The following is a 21038-nucleotide window of genomic DNA, read 5'->3' as shown; positions in this document are numbered from 1 at the left end:
GGCCCTTTGCCCTCTCACAGGGAGTGCAGGCAGCCTGCAGGCCTTCCCCTGGGCTGAGCAATGCAGAGGGACTGTGGAAGGCTCCCAGAGTTGCTGGAAAACAATAGCTCTCTTTATCCAGTGCTTTGCCTGGCTGGCCTGGTGCTCTGTGCGACACGTGGGTGCCATTCATTCTTCACTTCGGCTCCTGGAGGTGGCTACCGTTTCTCTGGTGCATCTCTTTACAGAAGAGGAAGTGAGGCCCAGAGAGGCGAGCACCTTCCCCAGGTCCCAAGGTGGTGGCTGGGGCTATCAGGTGTAGAGTTGGGCGGGTGGGCCCAGGTCTCTGTCGGCCTTGCAGTGTCCCGCTGCCTCTCTTCCTGCCCGGCGGGAGCCGGCAAGCAGTTCTCTCATGGTGCTGAGGCTCCATTGTCTCTGCCTGCTCCTGTCTGTCCTGTCTTTGCCAGTGGGCCGGAATGCTCTTGTGCTTCCCCGTGGGGCGTCGTGGGGCCTCTCACAGAGCTGCTGTTAGGGGCTCTGATGCTTGTGACTTGGGCTGGGGCAGTCCCTGGGTGCAGGAGGGAGGTGGTCACCCCACACACCACCTGCCTGTGCCAGGGTTTGTGCAAGGCTTGTTGGGCACAGGTGGCAATGTTCTCACCGGAGGTGTCTGGGGACCAGCCAGGGAACTGGTTAGGGGCCATCCACGTCCAACTGGAAGATGAACGTGAAGGCAGAGGAGCGAGGGTATGGCCAGGCTGCTCCCTGGTGGGAAGCATGGTAACTGGAGAGCGCTAACTGAGGGTCCTTTGTGAAGGGGGGAGGGAGGAAGGGTGGTGAAGCGCCTGGGCTAGCGGCGCAGGAGTGCCCGTCACCACAACAAAGGGCACGGAGCCCAGCAGCGCCTGGCCAGTGGAAGTAGGGTCAGCCCACCTGGAAGCCAGAGGCGACGAGCCTGTGGGTGCCGGCCCCAAACAGCAGCCCCTGGGGCAGAGAACAGGAGCCCGCAGCGGGTGAGAGGGGTGTGTGCTCACTCACTGGGGTCTAGAGGTCTGGCTTTAAGGCGCAATCTGAAAGGCTGGGGCTGGGTGGAAGTCCTTATTTGGCTTCATTTTCTGAGTCCTTGGAGTGAGGAATTCTGGGCCCAGAGTCATGGGATTTCCTGTTTATTTCTGATTTCTCTAAGACTCCCAAGGTCTCGTTCATGGTCAGGCACTGGAAGTCCTCCCTGCCACCTTGGGTGTGTGTTTCAGAAGAGGAGGTTCACAGCGTTCTCCAGGAAGGAAACCAAGCCTGTCCTAGGGAAGCCCAGCCCAACCCTTAGGGTGGCTTGGGGTGGCCAGCCTCCGCCCTGGTGGCCTGCCTGGCCCGCCCCGTGGAGACCAGCAGAGAGCTGAGAGGACTGAGGACCGGCCCCTGGGTGCCGAGACGTCCTTTCTTTTCGGGTTCTTTCCAACCCCTGTTGCCACCTCCTCTGCTTCCTTGCTCCTCTGGCCTAAATGTGGGCTCAGGTGGGGGCTTTGGTCTCCTAAGCGCACCAGAGGGCAGGCCAAGGTGGACGGAAGTCCAGCATGCCTGGAAAGTGTCGCCAAATGGCCTTCCAGCCGGCCTCTGCCACATGAGTCCCTAAGCAGAGAAGAAAGGACGTCAACCTGGGTGCCCCTTCCAGATTTCCAGTCCATCTCCATGTGGCAGCAGCTTCCTGTGAGACCTTCCGTCCACAGCCCACGACCGGACCCTGAGCGCAGCCCTGGCCTCCAGCCCTGGGCCCGTCCTGTCTAAGGCCCCGCTTCCCTGTGGTTGGCGCTCTTCAGGCCGGCCCTGCCCAGATCGCAGGCCGCAGAACAGCCCGACAGGAGCCCCACTCACCAAGCATTCCCCTCATAATGCCAAAGCAGTGAGTGACTGCTGGGTGGGATTCATCCTGGGAGGCAGAGCAGGCGGAGGGGCATTCCCAAAGGCTCTGCACTCGAGTCCTGCCACTCCCCAGCTGCACCCAGGCAGACGTTACCAGCTGGTGGCATCACTCCCCAGTGAGCCTGACGCTCCCTCTCTGCCCGCCCCTCCAGGCCGTCACAACCGATCCACTGGAGTTGATGCTTGAGAGGTGTGGGGTGTCTGGTTCTTTGAAGGTTGTAGAGGCAGTTGGGGTGTTTGGGGCTACATCCTAACCCTGTTTTTGAGTCTAAAAGGCCCCTCCTGGCCGTGCCGGAGGGCCCCGGGACTGGACTGACTGTGGGCTTGGCTCACTCTGGGCTTTTCCTTTGTAGTTTGCATTTCACCCCTCCCAGAAGGAAACCCAGCACTGACTCAGGGGACAGGCAGTGCCCAGCACGGATGAGATCTGCCCCCTCACCGTCTCGTCCCAAAGATTCACACTCTTGCCTTTGTTTTTCTTGAGACAGGGTCTCACTCTGTCGCCCAGGCTGGAGTGCAGTGGCATGGGCACAGCTCACTGCAGCCTCGGCCTCCCAGGCTCAAGTCATCCTCCTGCCTCAGCCTCCCAAGTAGCTGGGACTACAGGCTTGCATCATCACACCAGGCTAATTTTTTTTTTTTTTTTTGGTATTTTTGTTAGAGATGGGTTCTTGCCATATTGCCCAGGCTGGTCTCAAACTCGTGGGCTCAGGGCATCCGCCCACCTTGGCCTCCCCCAGTGCTCTGGACGACAGACTTGAGCCACCGCACCTGACTACCCTCTTGCCTTCTCCGTGGTTGGGTGGTTATGTGTTTATTGGAGGCGGTCAGTGTGAAACTAACTCGTGGTGCAGAGGTTGGGACCGCAGAAGACTGAGCAGTCTGGGTTCAAGTATGGAGCCCGCTCTGCTGTGTGCGCTTGGGCCAGTTACTCAACCTCTCTGAGGCTCAGGTCCCTTCTCTGGAAGAGGCCACAATAATAGTAGCTGCCAGGTTGCCTTGGGGATGAAATAAAAGTGCAAATACGGAGCCGCTCACATGCGCTGGGTGGCGGTCGGTGACGGAGACTCTCTGGTTCCTGAGGAAGGGGCGATGGGGGCCCAGGTGGGAGTTGACTTGGCCCCGACACCCCAAGGGGTGGGCGCTACAAGCACTGAGCGGCCTGGACCTTGGCTTACAGCGATTTTCCTGATTTTTAATCTGGGATGTGTCTGTCGGGCGCAGGCCTCTGTGTGTGCCCCTCCTGTGCCCCTGCCCAGCTCTGACTCACCCCTCCTGTCTCCCGCCTCCAGCAACATGTCGGACGCCTTGGCCAACGCCGTGTGCCAGCGCTGCCAGGCCCGCTTCGCCCCCGCCGAGCGCATCGTCAACAGCAACGGGGAGCTGTACCATGAGCACTGCTTCGTGTGCGCCCAGTGCTTCCGGCCCTTCCCCGAGGGGCTCTTCTACGAGGTGAGGACGCTCCTGAGGGCCTTCTCAGACCAGCTCAGCGTCTGCCCTCAGACCCGGGCTCCATGCCGTGGTCCCGACTGCTGACGGGGCCAGGCCTGGAGCCAGCCCAGAACCAGGCTCGCGCTTCTGCACGGGCCCATCCTTCACCTGTGAGAGGTGAACAGCGCCCCGGGTGCCCTGGGCGCTAACAGACAGCCACCTTTCACCAGCCTGCTCTGGGCAGACGGTGGGCAGGCCCCTGCCCTGGTGTTGCTTGGCCTCCATGGGGACCAGACAGTGAGCATAGCAACCCCACAGCCCACCAGCCGATGCTGATGCCCTGGGGCTCAGGGCTCACAGGGTGGGGTGCGGTGGTGCTCAGAGAAGGTGAAGTTTGGGCAGACCTGAGGGGAGGGAGCCACACACATCTCTGCAGGAAGAGCACTGGGCAGAGGGCACAGCACATGCAAAGGCCCTGTGGTGGGAGAACGTGGGGTTGTGTGGAGAGCAGCAGGGAGGCTGGTGTGGCGGAAGCTGAGGGCATGAGAGGGAGAGGGCCAGGAGCCGAGGACCGGGAGGTGGATCTCATTTGGCCCCATGGGCCTTTACAGAGCCTTAGGCTTCTGCTCTGCAAGAGACAGGAGCCTCCCCGGAGTATGGGGAGAGGAGTCACACCATCTGCTGACATTTGAAAAGGTGCCCTGGCCGGGCGCGGTGGCTCACGCCTGTAATCCCAGCATTTTGGGAGGCAGAGGCAGGTGGATCACCTGAGGTCAGGAGTTTGAGGCCAGCCTGGCCAACATGGTGAAACCCCATCTGTACTAAAAATACAAAAAATGAGCCTAGTGTGGTGGTGGGTGCCTGTAATCCCAGCTTCTCAGGAGGCTGAGGCAGGAGAATCGCTTGAACCTGGGAGGTGGGGGTTGCAGTGAGCCAAGATCGCACCACTGCACTCCAGCCTGGGCAACAGAGCAAGACTCCGTCTAAAAAAAAAAAAAAGGATCCCTCTGGCTGCTGTGTTGAGGAGAGGGTGTGAGGCGGGGCAGGAATGGAGGCCGTGAGGCCGGGGGGACCAGGAGCTGAATTAGTGCAGTTGCCCAGATGAAAGTGAAGTGACTCCCACCAGCTCACAAGAGCAGTCGTTAAACCATCAACACTCTTGCAAGCTGGTTGTGCAGCATGGCTATTGTTAAAAATTAAATTATATAAACGTACAATGGGATAACATTTTATTAAAAACAGAGGTAACAAGTACTCAAAGCATACCACTTGCTAATTATTTTGTTACATTTTACTGTTGTCTGTGCTGCTGGGGTTACTTCTGTCCTCTGGCACAGCTCCCCTCACGTCCAGGTCCATGTCGTGTTGGCAGCCGGAAGTTGGCCATGACAGATATATTCACACCATGGACATTGGCAAATGCCGCACAGCAGGGCCTGCCTCTGCCCCCCAGGGAGCCGGCTGTTCCATTTACCACAATCACTGGTGGTTGTGGTGATGGTGGTGACCAGCGGTGAGATGCTTGCTCTGTTTCGAGGTAGAGCTGATGGGATTGGCTGGTGCATGGATGTGGGTGCGTGGTCTGCCTGGCAGAGCAGGAGCCACCGTTCCTCATAGTGCCTTCAGCCCCTGAGAAGTGCTGGCCAAGTGTAGAGGCAGCGGGAGGGGCGGACACACCTCTGGGAGGGGGGACCATGTGCCCACAACAAAGCCTGGCACACAGTAGGTGCCCAGATGATTTCCATTGCTGAAAGAGTTTAAGCCTCTCGTGCCTCTACAGGTCACTTAGTAGGGCTAAATCCAGTTCAGTCTAATAAGACACTCATTTCAGAGAATGAGGAAATACCAAATTAAAACATAGGAGATAAAATTGTTAAAAGAGAGGAAAGCAGAGGCAGGCTTTGGCCCGGTTTGTGGCCAGCACAGGGGCCCTCGATGCCAGCGCTGCCTGGAGGGTGTGCACGCTGACCCCTGCTGGCCGTAGCCCTGTGCTCCCCCCCACCACCCCTCCCATGCCCGGGCTCTCCCCGTCCCCCTACCCCCTCCCACCCCCAGTGCCTGGGCCCTTCCTGTGTTCCCTTCCTTCTGTCTCCTGTCCCTGGGTCTTCGTGGCTGCTGGGGGAGCTGGGCTTCTCCCACAGAGAAGGTACAGGAAATAAGGCCGAGTGACACGACGCTTCCAACTTGATCTCATCTCTCCTGGCTTAAACCCCCCTCGACCCCTGCCTGTTCTCAGGACTAAGAGGGCCCAGATCCTCAGTAGACACCAGTGGTCCCTTGACAGATGGCCCCTCCCTTTGCAACCCGCCATCCCAAATGGGCCAGTGTCCTCTGCTGGCCAGGCCTGGGACCCGCTGCTCCAGCCTCAGCCGGGCATGCCCTGTCTCAGTGCCCCTTCCCCTGCTGTCAGGTCCTGACCCGACAAGGGCCTGGGCAGCTCGTGGGGATGACGGCTGGTTTGCTTGTCCTCTCTCTGCGGCCCCTTTGCAGTTTGAAGGCCGGAAGTACTGCGAACACGACTTCCAAATGCTGTTTGCTCCGTGCTGCGGATCTTGTGGTAAGGCAGGTGACAGCACACACCCTGAGATGACTGGGAAGTGGGCAGCAGGCGGGGGGGCATGAGGGGGCACACAGAACTGGCCCAGCTCTTTCCTAACCGCCCACCCTGCCTCTCTGAGCAGCAGACCTCGGGCCCCAGGCATCACCATCACGAGGTAGCCCATGGGCCAGGCGGAGAGCAGGTGGAGTGCTAGGTGGACGGGGCTTGGGAGGGCCCGAAGAGGGGACGGGCACACGCCGCCTGCCCAGCAGGGACCTGTCCTCTTCCAGGCGAGTTCATCATTGGCCGCGTCATCAAGGCCATGAACAACAACTGGCACCCGGGCTGCTTCCGCTGCGAGCTGTGTGACGTGGAGCTGGCTGACCTGGGCTTCGTGAAGAACGCCGGCAGGTGAGGTGGCCGCATCGGGCCGGAGAGGAGCGGCCACAGCCCTTCCCAGCGCGCCTGCCAGCCCCTCCCGTGTGCTACCCACTGGCTGAGGGCCCGGTAGGGTCCCGGTTCTGCAGCCTGCACTGACGTGGCCGTCCACCCTCCGCGTCACCCTCTGCGTCACCCTCCATGTCACCCTCCACGTCACCTCAGGGCGGTTAGTCCAGCCCCCAGCTTACGGGGCCCCAGGCTCAGCATGCTCCTAGCGGCCTCTTGGGAGCCAAGAGAAATCACACTCTCCCAACCCCGGGCCACCCCACCTGCTGACCCCACCTGTCCCCCTTCCCCTGCCTGTACCTGCGCAGCTCAGTGTGGCTGGAGGGAAATGCCCACATTTACTCTAAGTTCAGGGCCACAGACCTCACGGGTCCTCCGGGAGTCCCTACCTTCTGCTAAGCCTTGCTCTCTCGTCCTCCCTCCCCAAGCACTGTCCCTGTAGCAGGTGGCCTCGTCTCCCGCCTCCCTGGGCCCCGCTCTGGGATGCCCTCCAGCCCCACGTCTGTCTGTGCGCCCCGTCCATCCCACGGTTTCTCCAGGGCCCCCTTCTCCACTCCACACTCTCTTTCTTTCTGAAGGGCCGGGTGGGGGAGCTGGGTTCAAAACACTGCCTGGCCTTCCTCCCCAGCTCCTCCCAGCGCATCTGCTGCCCTCCAGCGCACTGCCCAGGCCTCATCTGCCCAGGGATCCACACCTCCTCTTGACCCTCAGCAGCCCTCACCACCGCTGCTGAGGTGCAGAAACGCCCCCCTCTGGCACCCAGGACCCTGTGTTCCTGTGGCTGTGCCCGCCCCTGCAGCTGCACATGCCCGCTCTCCTCCTCTGAGCCACCTTCCTCCCTGTCTCTCCATGGGGGAACCTTCCTCCCTGTCTCTCCATGGGGGGGTCCTTCCTCTCTGTCTCTCTATGGGGGGTTGTCTGGGGCTCCATGCCTGTCCCTCATGGCTGCCCTTGCAGACAGAGTCCCAGAGCCCTAAACGGCAGGCATGTCTGGACAATCCTGGTGTCTGCCTCAGGCCTCTGTCTCGCTGTCCCCAGCTGCCCATGAGCCACCTCCACGTGGTGTCCACCAGGCATCCCAAACGCAATGGGGCCCGAGCAGTTTGGGATTCTCCTCCACTGACCCCCAAGGCTGCCTGTGCATGTGTCCCCGGTGTCACTGGAGGCAGTGCGGGCCCACACAGGCCACAGCCTTGCATCCCCACCACACCCTCTCTGTCCGACTCTGTTCCCTCCCACAGCTCCTCCGAGACGCCTCCCTGACACTGCCGAGCTCTTGTCCGTGCGCTGCCCATGAGAGAGGCACATGGCCTCGTGCCTGGTGTCTGGCCTGCTGTCCTCGGGGCTGGGTAGTGCCTGGCATTCAGCAGGTTGTCTAAATGAAAGACTGAGGGGGCAGACAGTGCAGGGCAGGGGCCGAGGGACAGCACCGGGGCTTGTGCTGACCAGCAGCGTCGCTGACAGGGTGTGTGGAGCAAGTCTAGTCTCCTTCCTGAGCCGAGGTTTGCACAGGGCCACTGCCCCAACCAAGGGCTGGTTGGGGAAATTCAGAAGACGCTGGAAGTGCTTTGGAAAGTCAAATGTGCGACAAGTGTATTGCCGTAGGGACGGGGCAGGGCGGCAGCTAGAGTGAGGAATGAGGGCGCCCGCTCGGCCCTCCGAGCCCACAGTGCAGAGCTTCAGAATCTGGGCCGACACACTGTGAGCTGCCAGCGCCCCAGCAAGAGAGCCCGAGAGGCTGCCTCTGCCGCTGTGCCACCACTTCGCCATTCTTGGGTCAAAGAGAGAAGTTCTGGAAGACGCTTTATGTTGACCAAACACGATAACCTTTGTAGTCTTAAAGCTACAGTTATGTTTATGATCTGTCCAAGCAAGTACAAAAGAGGGTATGTCAGGGCGATATCTGCACGCTGGCAAGGGAAGGAGCTCGGACAGAGAGAGACCTCTCCGGAGGGAGTGGGCTGGGGCCATCCCTTCGGGGTCTGGGTCGGTGGGAGGCAGGTGCACAGCCCAGCTCCGGCCTGAGCTTAGCTTCCGTGACTGCACAGGACGTGCTTGTCCAGGACTGGGAGGCCTGGGAGTCTGCCAAGGAGCTCTGGGGGTGGCAGGTCTGTGCATGGAGTTACAGCAGGAGGGATCCAGAATCCAGAGCTGTGCGGGGTCCCTGCAGGCTGCAAGTGCTGAGGTTCCCCAGCAACCAGCCTGAAATGTGTGGCCTGTGTCCCTTCAACTCAGGCAGGGGGTGTCTGGCAGAGGCACCACAGAGGGGACCCAGAGCACCTTGCACTGCAAAGGAATATTGAGACTCCCTGTCTTCCCCGCAGGTCCCTCTTCTGGGTCATTTGCAGCCTGCCCTCCTGGTCTTTCTGCTGAGCCTCGCCACTGTGTGATTCTGTAGCAGGAAGGAGGCTGGGAGCCTAGTGGGAAAGAAAGGCCTCCTTTGTATTCAGGGTTGTTCTTCCGGCCTCCTCTCTCCGTGCTATGGGTGAGGTTGCTGAGTGTCTATGAGCCACTGAAAGCATCCCAAGACCCTGCAGAGGGCCGGGCGGCAGATCCCCTTCATCAGTTCCCCCTTTATAGGGGTTGAGACTAGGGGATCGAGAGAAACGGTGGGCATCTGCTGAGATTTCAGGCCTCCTGCCGGGGAGGTGTTGGGGAAAGGGTAGGTGCCTCTCGCTGAGTCTGCTGAGTCCTAAACAGTCGGCGCTTGGCCTGGACGGCGCCCCCGCTCACAGCTCTGACCTGGCACTCAGCGAGCTCTCGTTGGTTTTCCCTTCAAAGCTGGGGGGTGGGCCCGTGAGCCTTTTGCCACAGAGTAAGTTGCACAGGGCATGGCGGAACTTCTCGGCCACGAAGAAATACATGACGGGGTCGAGCGCCCCGTTGAGGCTGGTGAGGCAGGAGGTGATGCGGTTTCCCAGGGCCAGGACGCGCTGGGCGGAGCAGGAGGTCCCGCGGCCGCGGTAGTGCAGCACGTAGACAGAGCGGTTGACGTGGTAGGGCACGAAGCAGACCAGGAAGATGGCCAGCACCATGGCGATCATGCGCACCGCCTTGCTCTTGAGACGCTTCTCCACACGCGGGCCCTGCCGCAGGCTGCGGATGATCAGCAGGTAGCAGGTGACCGTGGTGACGAACGGGAAGGTGAAGGCCACGGCCAGGGACACCAGGGCGTGGTGGGAGGCCTTCTCCCGGTACAGCTGCAGGCAGACCACCGTGTGGTTGGTCTGCACGGTCTGTGGGCTCACCAGCAGCGGGGCCATGGCCACGGCCACCACCACCCACAGGAAGGCACAGGCCAGGTGTGCGTAGAGGGGCCTGCGGAGCTTGAGGGACTTGACCGGGTGCACGATGGCCAGGAAGCGGTCAGCGCTGATGCAGGTGAGGAAGTAGATGCTGGCGTACATGTTGAGGTAGAAGAGGAAGCCGGTGAGGCGGCACGGGATTTCCCCGAACGGCCAGTGGTTCCCAGAGAAGTGGTAGACCAGGCGGGTGGGCAGGACCAGCACGCAGGACAGGTCGGCCACCGCCAGATGCATCAGGAACACGTTGGCCGGCGTCCCTGACTTGTGGTCTCGGATGAAAAGCCACAGAGCCAGGGCATTGCCAACGAAAGCCAGGATAAAATCCAGGAGGTAGAAGGAGGCAAACAGCATGTTCTCCAGTGGCGTCTCCTGGCCACATTGCTCTGCCGTGGCCAGGGAGGAATTGGTGATCAGACCTGGGGGGGCCGCTTCAAGGCCATTCATGCTTTGGGTGGAGACAGAGCCGGGTACGAGCCTAGAGGGAACAAGCAAAGAGTTCATAATGAGCCTGCGACCCACGCAGCTTCACGCTCTCCAACTCCAGAAACCAGGTCTCCAATGATTTCAGAACCTCCCGCTTCCAAGCTCAGCCCTGCCCTCGGGGCTGCGAGGGGACCTCCTCGTTCATTTGGGGTGTGTGAGCTTCAAAGGCATTCCGAACTTCAGCACAAGGCAAATACGGAACCAGGGCTTGGCATTTCCCTGCTGCGCAGCTGCACCCCTGCCACCCGGGAGATCCGAGGCTCCTCCGAGCTGGGAGGCTGGGTGGGTGCCGTGGCAGGGAATGGGACATGGGCTCCACCTGGGTGAGGCTCTGGGTGTTCTGTTCTGCCCCTGAGGTGTGCTGTCCGAGGGGCAGGGGTGCTGGGGGCAGGGGCAGTGTGTCTCTGTGACTCCAGCTCAATCCCAGCCTTGGCAGGCGAGTTCCGCTCAACCTGAGTGCCTGGACCCTTTCTGACCCACCTGCTCACAAGTGCAGTGGCCAGGGTGTCACCACTTTTTGCTTCCCTTGCTGGTGCCTGACCACGGTTCCCCTAGCACCTGACTCAGGAGGGTGGCCCCAGGATGGCAGCAAGGGCGGTGTCCTGGGAGGTCAGAGGTTTGCTCTTCTACCCGCCTGAGAGTCTCAGCGTCTCTCTTGGGGGCTTTCCCAGCCCACCAGCTCTGTTTGGACTTCTGTGCTAGGAGAAGCCTGTGCCTGGGCATCAGGCCAGCTGGGAGCATTTTTTGTGCCAGAGTAGATCCACCACCAGGAGGCAGTGTCTCTTCCAGGAGGGAAGAACCGTTTTACCCAGAGGCAGAGAGACTGTCCAGGGTTGTCCAGGTCAGATCTGCAGCCCCAGAGAGGCCTGGAGGCCCCGGGCTTGCTCACCTTGGAAGGCCGAGTGCAGAGCCCCGTTGACAGGCCTGGGTAACAAGCCATATCCATCTGGTGAGCCCTGGGTCTGGATAGGGTGCTCCCCACCCTCAGCAGACAGAGAAGCCCACTCCTGCTTTGATTTTTGTCAACTCGGGAGATTCAAGAAGGAGAAGGAGGGTCCCAAACACCTTGCTTCCCAACCCAGGCCTGCGACTGGGGGTGTGGGCAGGAGAGGGCAGGCGGTGGGGCCAGAGCAACCTGTAGCCCTGAACAGGGGCAGGACGCTGGGCTGGACCCGCCTTCGAATCGGGGTCTCCAGCAGGCTTTGGCCAGGTGGGTGCTGATGACGGCACAGCTTCTGGGGCTCCTCTGAGATCCCGGCCTCCCAGTACCCACAATCCCCACCCTGCATAGCCAGGCTGAAGCAGAGGCTGGAGAGGGGTTTGCAGGAGAGAAGCTGGTATCCTGCATGGTCCTCATCCTGGCTGAGCCTGGCTCTGCACCAAGTGCCGAGGACATGCCTGCAGCAAATTCACTCTGCACATTTCTCTCAGCCTCAGTTTCCTTTTTTTTTTTTGTCTCGCTCTGTCACTCAGGCGGGAGTGCAGTGGTACAATCAACTCACTGCAGCCTCAACCTCCAGGGCTCAAATGATCCTCCCACCTCAGCCTCCTGAGTATCCTGAGTAGCAGGAACTATAAGTTCATGCCGCCACGCCTGGCTAATTTTTGTATTTTTTGGAAGAGATGGGGTTTTGCCATGTTGCCCAGTCTGGTCTCAAATTCCTGGGCTCCTTGGCCTCCCAAAATGCTGGGATTATAGGCACGAACCACCGCGCCCAGACCCTCTCCTCGTACTGACTCCGCAGGACTACCTCAGGATGCTGGTGGCATGGGGCAGAGTGGGCATGGTGACTGCCCATGGGCACAGCAGCCCCTGGAGGAGAAGGCTGGAGTCGTCCTCACACGGAGGAGAAGCAGGCGTGGAGGTGGCTTTAGGGAAGGGTGGGAGGGCCCGCATCCCTCCTTCAGGAGAGCGAGCGGCCAGCTGCTGTGGTCCTCACACGGAGGGTGAGGGCTGGCCTGAGCACCTGGCCATCTATGTCCTCAAGCAAAGGAGAGGGCACCTGCCTAATAATAGCACCTTTTAGCTATTTCTCTAGGCCCCCCAGCTTCAGAGTGTTTCGGGATGTCTGAAGTTCTAACACCAGAGGTGCTTTCCTGCTGCTTCCAGGAACAGGGTCTGTTCTTAGTCCAGTGTGGATTTCCTCATGGGGACCCCATTCCTCAGGACTCCAGCTCCACAGTCCTCTGACTTGGGCTGGATGGTCTCGGCTGGCACTTTCCCTGGGACCGCTAAAACCACAGTGAGGGGCAGGGAGCTGAGGGATGAAGAAGGCAGGCTGAGTGATGCTTGTGAGAGACGGACAAGCTTGACTGGAGCCCTGGGGACGGTCTGAGGGCTCTGAAGGGGGCTGTGGATGAGAGGTAAAAGCAGGGAGGGACATAGGAGCGGGGGAGGACACGGAGCAGGTGCCGGTGGGGCAGGGCAGGGACTGTGACTTTGGGGGTGTCATGTTGCACGTGCTGGGGGTGAGGACCCTGAGACTGGAGGAGCAGGGCTCCGGGGCAGGCAGGACAGCCCACAGCGGAGGGGAGGGGCACACAGTGTGCTGTCTGCAGGTTGGCAGGAGGGGAGGAGAGGGTGAGCGGGGAAGCCCTGAAGACTGGAAGAGGTGAGGGGGCCCAGTGAGTGAGGGGCTCTTGTTAGAACCTGGGGGTGGGAAGGGACCAAGGTGAGTGCCGTCCACCCTAGGCTGTCCCTCGGGCCCGTACTGTGCCCCACAGTGCAGGCATCACCCAGCCCCACAAGAGAGCAGCTCACAGGTGCCACCACCCATTCTGCCTGGCATGGGGGCACTGCCTGTGCTGGCTCAAACCAGTTTGAAGAGATAGGCATTAATAGCCCCATTTTACAGATTAGGGAATCAAGGCTGAGTTTCTGCTAAAGTTAGGTCACTTGACCAGGGGACATTGGCCCTGGAGCTGGAAATGAATCCAGGGAAGCCCTGGGTCCCCAGGGCACTGTCTTGCCTCTGGAGGCCGCCAGGGTGTCTCGGCCAGGGCAGGGAGTGTGACTTGGTTTCAGAGCTTGTCCTGGCGTCATCTCCCAGGCTCAGCACCTCCTCCTTGGAGCCTGGCCCCGGGATCACTCCCTAATTTTAGGGGCCCAGCGTGAAATGAGCATAAGCAGCCCCTTGCTCAAAAGGGAAGAGTTTCAAGTCAGTGACTGCAGAGCGCGACTGGGCGCAGGGCCCTGAGTGACTGCCGGGCTTGCTCGTCTTGTAGCACTGGGTGGGCTTGTGGCGCCTGCTGCCTCCAGCCTGCGGGCCTCTGCCTGGGCACCGCCCTCAGCTTCCTGCCCAGGCCGAAGGCTGCGTGCACCTCTCTCTCCAGGACTGAGACTCCATTTTACACCGCTTTGATTCAGGTTTCTGAGGCTTCTCCTCCCTTTCTGTGCCCTGTTTCAGCAGTTCTGATACTGACTTTTGCAGTTTGGTCTGAGATGGGCCCTGCTTCCCCCTGCGTTGCCCTTTGGAGACACAAACTTCAGCCCACACTCACTGGCTCCTCAAGGCTTACTGCTCAGATGGCCACTGAGTGGTGTCCCTAAGAGGAAGGGGCGTGGAGCCGGCCGGGGCCTGGGCAGTGTTGGGTCCCATGGCTGTGGGTGAGGTGAGCATCTAGGACAGGTCAGCCTCTGTGCAGGTGGCAGGTGGCCCACGTGGCCTCGGGAAGGGCCCGTGGTGGCAGCGCCGTGGCCAAGTGGTTGCAGTTTCTTTTGCATTAGTGCCACTCCATCCCTGGCCTGAGCCCTCTCCCAGGCATCTGGCTCCCCTGTGGGCCAAGCTGCCTAACGGTTAGGGGCAGGGGCGCTGTCAGTGCAGCCTGGACTGCGAGCAAGCCACTTCCCTCTGCGACCCCCGAACAGAGGGACAAAACGCTGCTTTGTGGGCTGCTGTGAATTCAGACTGTGGTCAGCCTTCAATGCATAGGTCAGACCATTACGAAAGAGATGGGATGTGACAGGCTGCTGCCTGCCTCCCCGGGCGGGGTTCCCCGCTGTGTTTCCTCTGCTTAGCCCTGGGCTCCCGGCCCATCCCACCCAGCCTACCCCTTACCTCTAGCTGCTGGTCCAGGAGGAAGGGGCAGGAGTCTGCGGGTGGCAGGTGATCTCTGCCCGTGGGTGGCAGTGGTGGCAGGGGCTCTGTGCCTCTGTGGGTGGAAGGCTGGCTATTTAAGGAGATGAAGGGAGACCACAGCGCCTCTGGCCCTGAAAGGCTGCTTCATTCCTGAGGGGTCCCTTGTGTGGCGGGCGGCTCCTCTGGCTGCCGCTGCTGTCACTGAAGCGTGACTATTCCAGTGTGTCCCCGGCTCATGCCCCCCGCCCCCGGCTTGGCCACAGAGGCTGAGTGTGTGACTGTCTTGGAGCCTCGGAGCAGGCGGGGGCTGGGTGGGGGGCTTGGGCTGGAGCTGACGGACACAACAGGACATTTCAGAACGGGATGATTTCCTACTGATGGGGGCAAGGAGGGGCCGGCTGCCATGGCAACAGGCCGCGCTCCCAGGCCTGTGCCCACAGACAGCCGGGGCGGAGTGGGGGGTGTGTGGGAGAGAGCCTGTGAACGGAGGGTGGGAGGCTGAGGAGTCTTGCTCACCGAGTGAGAGGCGACTCTTTGAGGACACTTGCTGTAGGGTCCTTGTGTCCTGCCCTGTATAATGAGGCCCCATTTGGGCACACAGAATAAATCATGGCCTTTATCTGGAGCGAGACACAGCTGCAGGAGCCTCATAATGGGGCGCTGTCCTGCCCGTGGGGACGAGACTCAGCTCGGAGGCCGGGCCCCCGTCGCTACAGCTCCTCCTCTGCACGGGAGCCCCGGTGAATCCGAATGTGACCGCTGGCCCTGGGGCTCCTCCCTGGGGTGGCTCCGGGCTGCAGTGCCTGTGAGTGCTGCTGGTGGCCGCCTCTGAGACTGAGGGAACAAAGTTAGTTTTTCCCTTTCTGAAAATGATACATCCAGAGACATGGGAAAACAAATCACCCTTCCTGGTTTCAAAAGACTTTATATTTTGTTGTTAAAATGTTGAAAACCTTATGCATGTGACTAGCATTTAAGGAGTGCCTGCCTATCACACGATCTATTTTCCATCTGTCTCTTCACGTAACCCTTTGCAGCTGGGATTATTGCCCCATTTTACAGACAAGGAAACTGAGGCTCAGACAAGTGAAGAAACTCACCCATCAGCAAACAGTAGGAAGCGACAGAGCCAGGATTTGAACCCAAGCACGTGTCACTCCAGGACTTAGGCTTCGTGTGCACGTTTATTTTGCTTCGTTTTTCTGCTGCATTTTGAATTAAAATTCTTTGATTCTATCCTAATTCAACCTGAAAAAGAATTCTGAAGGTCACCTTTAGATCTGGTGCTGTGATGGGGTCTGTTGAGAAGCTGTTTTCCATCTGGACTTCCTTCCAGAGAGATGAGCTTCCTGGTTTGTCTGGCCTGAGAGTCAGTTGGGTGTGAGGTGTCTGAGCCGGGGCGCAGGTCCCTTTCCTGTTGTGCCCACGGGTGGCTGTCTGGAAGAATTGGCTCACACTGGCTGGAAAGGTGGTTGCTTGAAGCTAGCCACCCTGAGCGGGCATTTCTGGGCTCACAGACCTTCTGTTATTGGGAGATTGCTGTCCGTGGCTTCAAGGGCCTTGACCATGGCGATGGTTTTGAGGCGTTGAGATGATTTCTGTAGCTTTGAAACAGAAGTAATTCCTCGTGGGTTGAGTATTGTCCTGACGCTCAGGAGGAATCACTGGAATATGGAGTGGGGTCAAGGGCCTAAATGCCGAGTCTGGGACAGAGGTGCTGCGGGGAACATGGGCTGGCTGTCACAGGCGCCAGGTGGGACACCTCAGCCCCGGACCTGCTGAGGAGGTGGCCTAGGGCTGTACCTGGAGCACCGGTGTCTGGGCAAGGGTGGGCTTCAGGAATCGTGGTGATGAAGGCTGAAGCCACAGGCCACAGGTGCTTCCCACTGCTGAGTGTAAAAGCCGGGGCCCTGGCCACTTGCTGAGGGTGATGATGCCCACCGTTGCTCCCTTCCTCTCTTGCCCAGTCATTCACCCAGGCATTCAATCGACTGACCCTGAGCTGCTGCCCCACGCCGGGCACATAGGGTCTCGATGAGGCACAGAGAGCCAGTCAGCAGCTTAGCAAGTGGCGGCTGGGCCCCTTGCCTTGCATACAGCTGATGACGAGACACCCCAGGGCAGATGGAGCACAGTGCCATGCAGGGTGGAGTCCAGACGCAGCAGTAGCAGACCCCTGGGGTCCAGGGAGGGACACTGAATGGGTGGCCCTGACATCTGGGGTCTGCCCTCCATAACCTGGGTGGGCATCTTGGGTCTGAGATTGGATCTCTTCAGTATCCTCCCTGACCAGCCTGTCGGAGGGCAGACACTAGGCGTTGGGGGGCTGTGGAGGCTGGTGGGGGGTGGAGAGGGCCCCTGGGGGCAGGGGGCCTGGGAAGGGAGGCCTGGGTGCAGCAGGAGCAGCAGAGATAGATTTGGGGGGCAGGTGGTAACAGGAGCAGGGGTGTTGGCTTGGGGCCTTGGTGTGTCTTTGCCTGGGGACTCTGAGTCTAGATTCCTGCCACCTTTGAGGTCCAAGGAAACAGAACCCATGTTGATTTCCCTCTCGGCTGAGAACACAGCTGTTGTCCAGCACAGTGAGTAGCATCAGAAATTATTCTGAGGCCTTCACAAAAAGTCTCTGTCATGACAGCTCCTGGGTTTGGGGCCTCCATCTGACATAGCGGTGCTTGTCTTTTGGAGACAGAAAGCGCCTGCACGTGTTTGGGCCCTTCTTCATCCAGCAAACCCCGAAGGAAGGGGGCGAGTGACCTCCCGGGCATGCCCTGGCCACCCTGCTGGGCACAGTGGCATTCACTGTAACTCGTGGTGTTAAATACATTTGGAAAATAAAACAATTTTTCAGCAGATATCCATTAAATGTCTGCTCTATTCTGCACCATTCCCTAGACTTAGAAAAAGTGGAAAGAGGAAAAATACCACCCAGAGAAAGTGAAGGCTCGCATTCCGGCGTCTTTCCTGCCGATCCTCTCCCCGAGCACCGGTCCCATCTCCAGGGTGCACCTGTGGCCTTCTGGGCCTTGTGACTGGGCAGCATGCTTTTCCGGGCCCTGGATGAGCCCCTTTGAAGCCCCCAGCTGCTCAGTGGAGATGCAGGGGTCCGGGCTCTCTTCTCCTGGAGGTGGCCGAGCCGTCTGGGAGTGGGGATCTGCTCCTAATGCCCCTGCCTCCCACAGGCATCTCTGCCGGCCTTGCCACAACCGTGAGAAGGCCAAGGGCCTGGGCAAGTACATCTGCCAGCGGTGCCACCTGGTCATCGACGAGCAGCCCCTCATGTTCAGGAGCGACGCCTACCACCCCGACCACTTCAACTGCACCCACTGTGGGTAGGTGTGCTGCCCGGCCCTGCGGTGGGGGCGGGCGGGGCGCCAGGGCTGAACCAGGGAAGGAGCGGTGGGTCCTCCATCCGGGGAAGTGTTGAGGTGGGAGAGGTGAGCAGGGTGGGCAGAGAGAGGGGTCCCGAGAGTGGGGCTGCAGGGCGGAGGTGGGCCGGGGGCCATGAATCGGCCAGGCAGGAAGCTTCTCTCTCCAGGGCTCTGTGCCAGTGGGGCACTTGAGACTAAGGGGGCGGGTGGGCTAGGCCCCTAGATCACATGTGAGGATTGAGCTGGAGTGGCGGAAGGGACCTGAGGGATAGAGGGGGCGGGGAAGAGACCGGGAGTGTGCTTGGTGCTGGGGTTGAAGAGAGGAGTGGCATAGCCAGCCCCTCGGCCCCCTCTTCGCCTACCCCCACCGTCCCCTCCAGTCCTCTCTGTGCCTATCCCAGACACCCAGTCTGGTTTGGAGGAGGAGGGGGGCCCGAGAACAGACCCGCTTCTCACAGGCCTGGGTGCAGAACACAGGCCACTCTTCTGGGCTGTGCGGGAAGTCTGTGCTCCAGGGCCCGTCTGGGGCACAGGAAGCCTTCAAAGGGCCTAGAGATCAGAGGGAGCGGCCGCCTCGGCTCTGCCGGGACAGAATGACCCCTCGGGGAGCTGTGCCCTGGGCTGGAGGTGCTGGCATGACCCTGCAGAAGGGCAGGGACGGCACCCGGGGGCTGCACGTTGTCTTCCAGGAAGGAGCTGACGGCCGAGGCCCGAGAGCTGAAGGGTGAGCTCTACTGCCTGCCCTGCCATGACAAGATGGGCGTCCCCATCTGCGGGGCCTGCCGCCGGCCCATCGAGGGCCGCGTGGTCAACGCGCTGGGCAAGCAGTGGCACGTGGAGGTGAGCCAGGCTGGCGGGCACATGGCCTCAGGTTGGGGGGTTGCCCCAGCTCAGGGTCACAGCCAGAGCCCTGAAGCCCCTCCATACTCCCAGCCCAGGCCGCATGGCTGGCTCCCGGCGAGGCCCTTCCTCTGGGGTACTGCCCCTCCCTGTGCTCAGCCAGGGATCCCAGCCTGCCCACAGGAGCCAGGAGACACCAGTGCCCACCTCTCCTCTTCCCTATGCTGGCATTCTAAGAGACTCCAAAGTCTGGAGAAAACCGTGGGGGCAGTCTGCCCAGGGCGCCTGGGGGGCTGTGGTTGATAGAACCTGCTGTGTGGACAGCCCTGTGCAGACACGGAGCTGGAGAGTTCCTCAGGTGTGTGCGCTGGGTCACCTGCAGTGTTCCCGCTGGGTGTGGACTCTCATGTTCTCACGGGTACACTGGGAACAGTGAGCCCACCACCTTCCCTGATGGCCTGGCCAGCGCTGTGCCCAGAAGCTGTGCCTTGGGTGGCAGCGTGAGTGGGAGGCCATGCCATCCTGCCCTGATGCAGGCCCCAGTCCCCAGCCCCCAGCCCTCATCCCCACATGCAGATCCCCGGGGAATGCAAGTGCTGCTAACCCCCCAGGCCTGTGGGGGGTGCCTGCAGGAGGCCCCACATGGACAGGCAGGGCTGCCTCTGCCTTCTAGGGTCCACCATACTGCAGCACCAGGCAGGCACCTGACTCCTGGGGATGAGGCTGCCGAGGGGGAGGCCAGACTGGGAGGGGATGGTGATGTGCAAGGTTACCGTCAGTGCCGTAGAGGACGGGCAGGGTCTGCTGAGCCCAGAGCATCCACAGAGGTGTCAGCGCCCCCACAGTGTGAATCCCAAAAGGCCTCCACCCGCCCAGTCTCTGCTTCCTGTCCCCTCTGTCACCGCTGTCTCCTGGGGTCACTGTTGTCCTCTGGGTCACCACCTGTCCCTCGGGGTCACCGCTGTAGCCCTGATGCTGCCGGCCGCCCTCTCTCGCAGCACTTCGTCTGCGCCAAGTGTGAGAAGCCATTCCTGGGGCACCGGCACTATGAGAAGAAGGGCCTGGCCTACTGCGAGACCCACTACAACCAGGTGAGCTGGTGCAGGGCCTTCGGGGACGTGGGCTGGAGGGGTGGCCAGGAGGGCTGCTGCGAGCAGGGGAGGCTGCGGGCGGCCCCTCAGGAGCTCTGCCAGGTGCTGGGCCTGGGCCTGCACCCTCAGCCCTGGCTCCTGGCCTGGGATCTTGAGACCTGGGCAGCTCTCTCAGCCTCAGTGTCTTCCTTTGAAGAATGTTCTGGGGGGTGTGTGAGGTCCTGGGCATGTGGGGCTGACAGCGCCAGCAAGCCCTTCCCTCCCTTGCTCTGGGACAGAAGGCAGGGGAGGCTGATGAGGTGAGGTCACCACCCGGGCTCACCTCCTCGCTGGACAGCAGCAGCAGCCGGAGCAAAGGGGCCTTCTGGGGAGCAATGCCCAGCCTGATGCCCTTCCCGGGGGGTGAGGGTTGCTCTGATGGGCTGCAGTGCCCTCATCCCAGCCTGGCAGCAGGGCCCGGGAGATGCCTGAGAGGGGCTGTGTTGGAAGGCCAGGCCGGTGGCATGATGGCCCTGGCTGGGGTGTGACTGCCGGCAGCCGACCTGACAGCCTACTCGGCCCGCAGCTTTTCGGAGACGTCTGCTACAACTGCAGCCACGTGATCGAAGGCGATGGTGAGGCCTTGTGTTCCCTCCCCCTCCCCACCTGCTCTTCTGGGGCCTGGGTGCTGCAGCTGTGAGCCCAGCTGGGCAGCCCGGCCAGGACTGCTGAGTCCCGTGCTTCCCCCGCAGTGGTGTCAGCCCTCAACAAGGCCTGGTGTGTGAGCTGCTTCTCCTGCTCCACCTGCAACAGCAAGCTCACCCTGAAGTGAGTGCCTGTGATCGTGGGGTGGGGCTCAGGATGGAGGGGCTCCCACGGGTTCTCCCTCTCAGCAGCCGTCCGGCACACTGGCTGGGTCTGACCTGGGGATACGGTGGGGACAAGGGACAGCCCGGCCCCACAACACCCAGGGAGATGGGGGCAGGTCCAGGGGGTCTGGGAGGTCCAGGGACCCCAGGGCACAGTGAGAGGAGGAGGAACACTCGCTCCTCTAACACACCTGCTAGAACCCTGGGCTCTGGGGAGGGAAGGGCTTTCCAGCCCAGGGAACAGCATATGCAAAGGCAGCAGTGTCAGCGGCGCATCCAGGAAGCCTCAAGGGGCGTGGGATGGCTGGAGCTGTGAGAGGAGAGACGGCGTCCAGGTTTCCAAGGGCAGCAGGGAGCCATAGACGGTTCTGGAGTGTCAGCACCTGAAAGAAGCCTCTGGGAGGGAAGGGAAACCTTAAGGCCCTTCTCATTCCTGTGCTCTCCGGCCAGCTCAGCCTGGGCCCGGCCTGCGGGCTGGGAGAGGCGGCTATGGGGAAGCTGGGGCCGGGGAAAGCCTGCTCTTCTGCCTCCACGGGCACCTGTCTGGGGTTAAAGTGGAGGGTGTGGGGCCCTGCTGACAGGCCGGCTTCCTCCCCAGGAACAAGTTTGTGGAGTTCGACATGAAGCCCGTGTGTAAGAGGTGCTACGAGAAGTTCCCGCTGGAGCTGAAGAAGCGGCTGAAGAAGCTGTCGGAGCTGACCTCGCGCAAGG

At 60.9% G+C, this 21038-nt stretch overlaps 2 protein-coding genes across 2 annotated transcripts in view; one reads left to right on the top strand and one right to left on the bottom strand.

Moving 5' to 3' along the window:
* LIMS2 (LIM zinc finger domain containing 2) overlaps positions 1–21038 on the top strand; it is a 33057-nt gene that overhangs the window by 11063 nt on the left and 956 nt on the right. The window contains 9 exon segments of the mRNA XM_012462323.3: positions 3189–3348; positions 5818–5884; positions 6157–6277; positions 17360–17509; positions 18238–18388; positions 19387–19479; positions 20045–20093; positions 20211–20286; positions 20926–21037. Of these exon segments, the coding sequence (XP_012317746.2) occupies positions 3189–3348; positions 5818–5884; positions 6157–6277; positions 17360–17509; positions 18238–18388; positions 19387–19479; positions 20045–20093; positions 20211–20286; positions 20926–21037 (979 nt within the window).
* GPR17 (G protein-coupled receptor 17) lies at positions 7698–14208 on the bottom strand. Its single transcript, XM_012462325.3, has 2 exons — positions 14160–14208; positions 7698–10093 (listed from the first exon to the last, which is right to left on the bottom strand). Exon 2 carries the CDS (start codon positions 10060–10062, stop codon positions 9043–9045), a length of 1020 nt encoding a protein of 339 aa, XP_012317748.1. The 5' UTR covers positions 10063–10093; positions 14160–14208; the 3' UTR covers positions 7698–9042.

This window comes from Aotus nancymaae, unplaced genomic scaffold (genome assembly GCF_030222135.1).
Source record: "Aotus nancymaae isolate 86718 unplaced genomic scaffold, 86718_ANA_hifiasm-v0.15.2.pri h1tg000029l, whole genome shotgun sequence".
In the NCBI taxonomy this organism is placed as follows: Eukaryota; Metazoa; Chordata; class Mammalia; order Primates; family Aotidae; genus Aotus; species Aotus nancymaae.
Note: the sequence above shows the minus strand (reverse complement) of the source record. Positions and strands in the feature narration are given on the sequence as shown.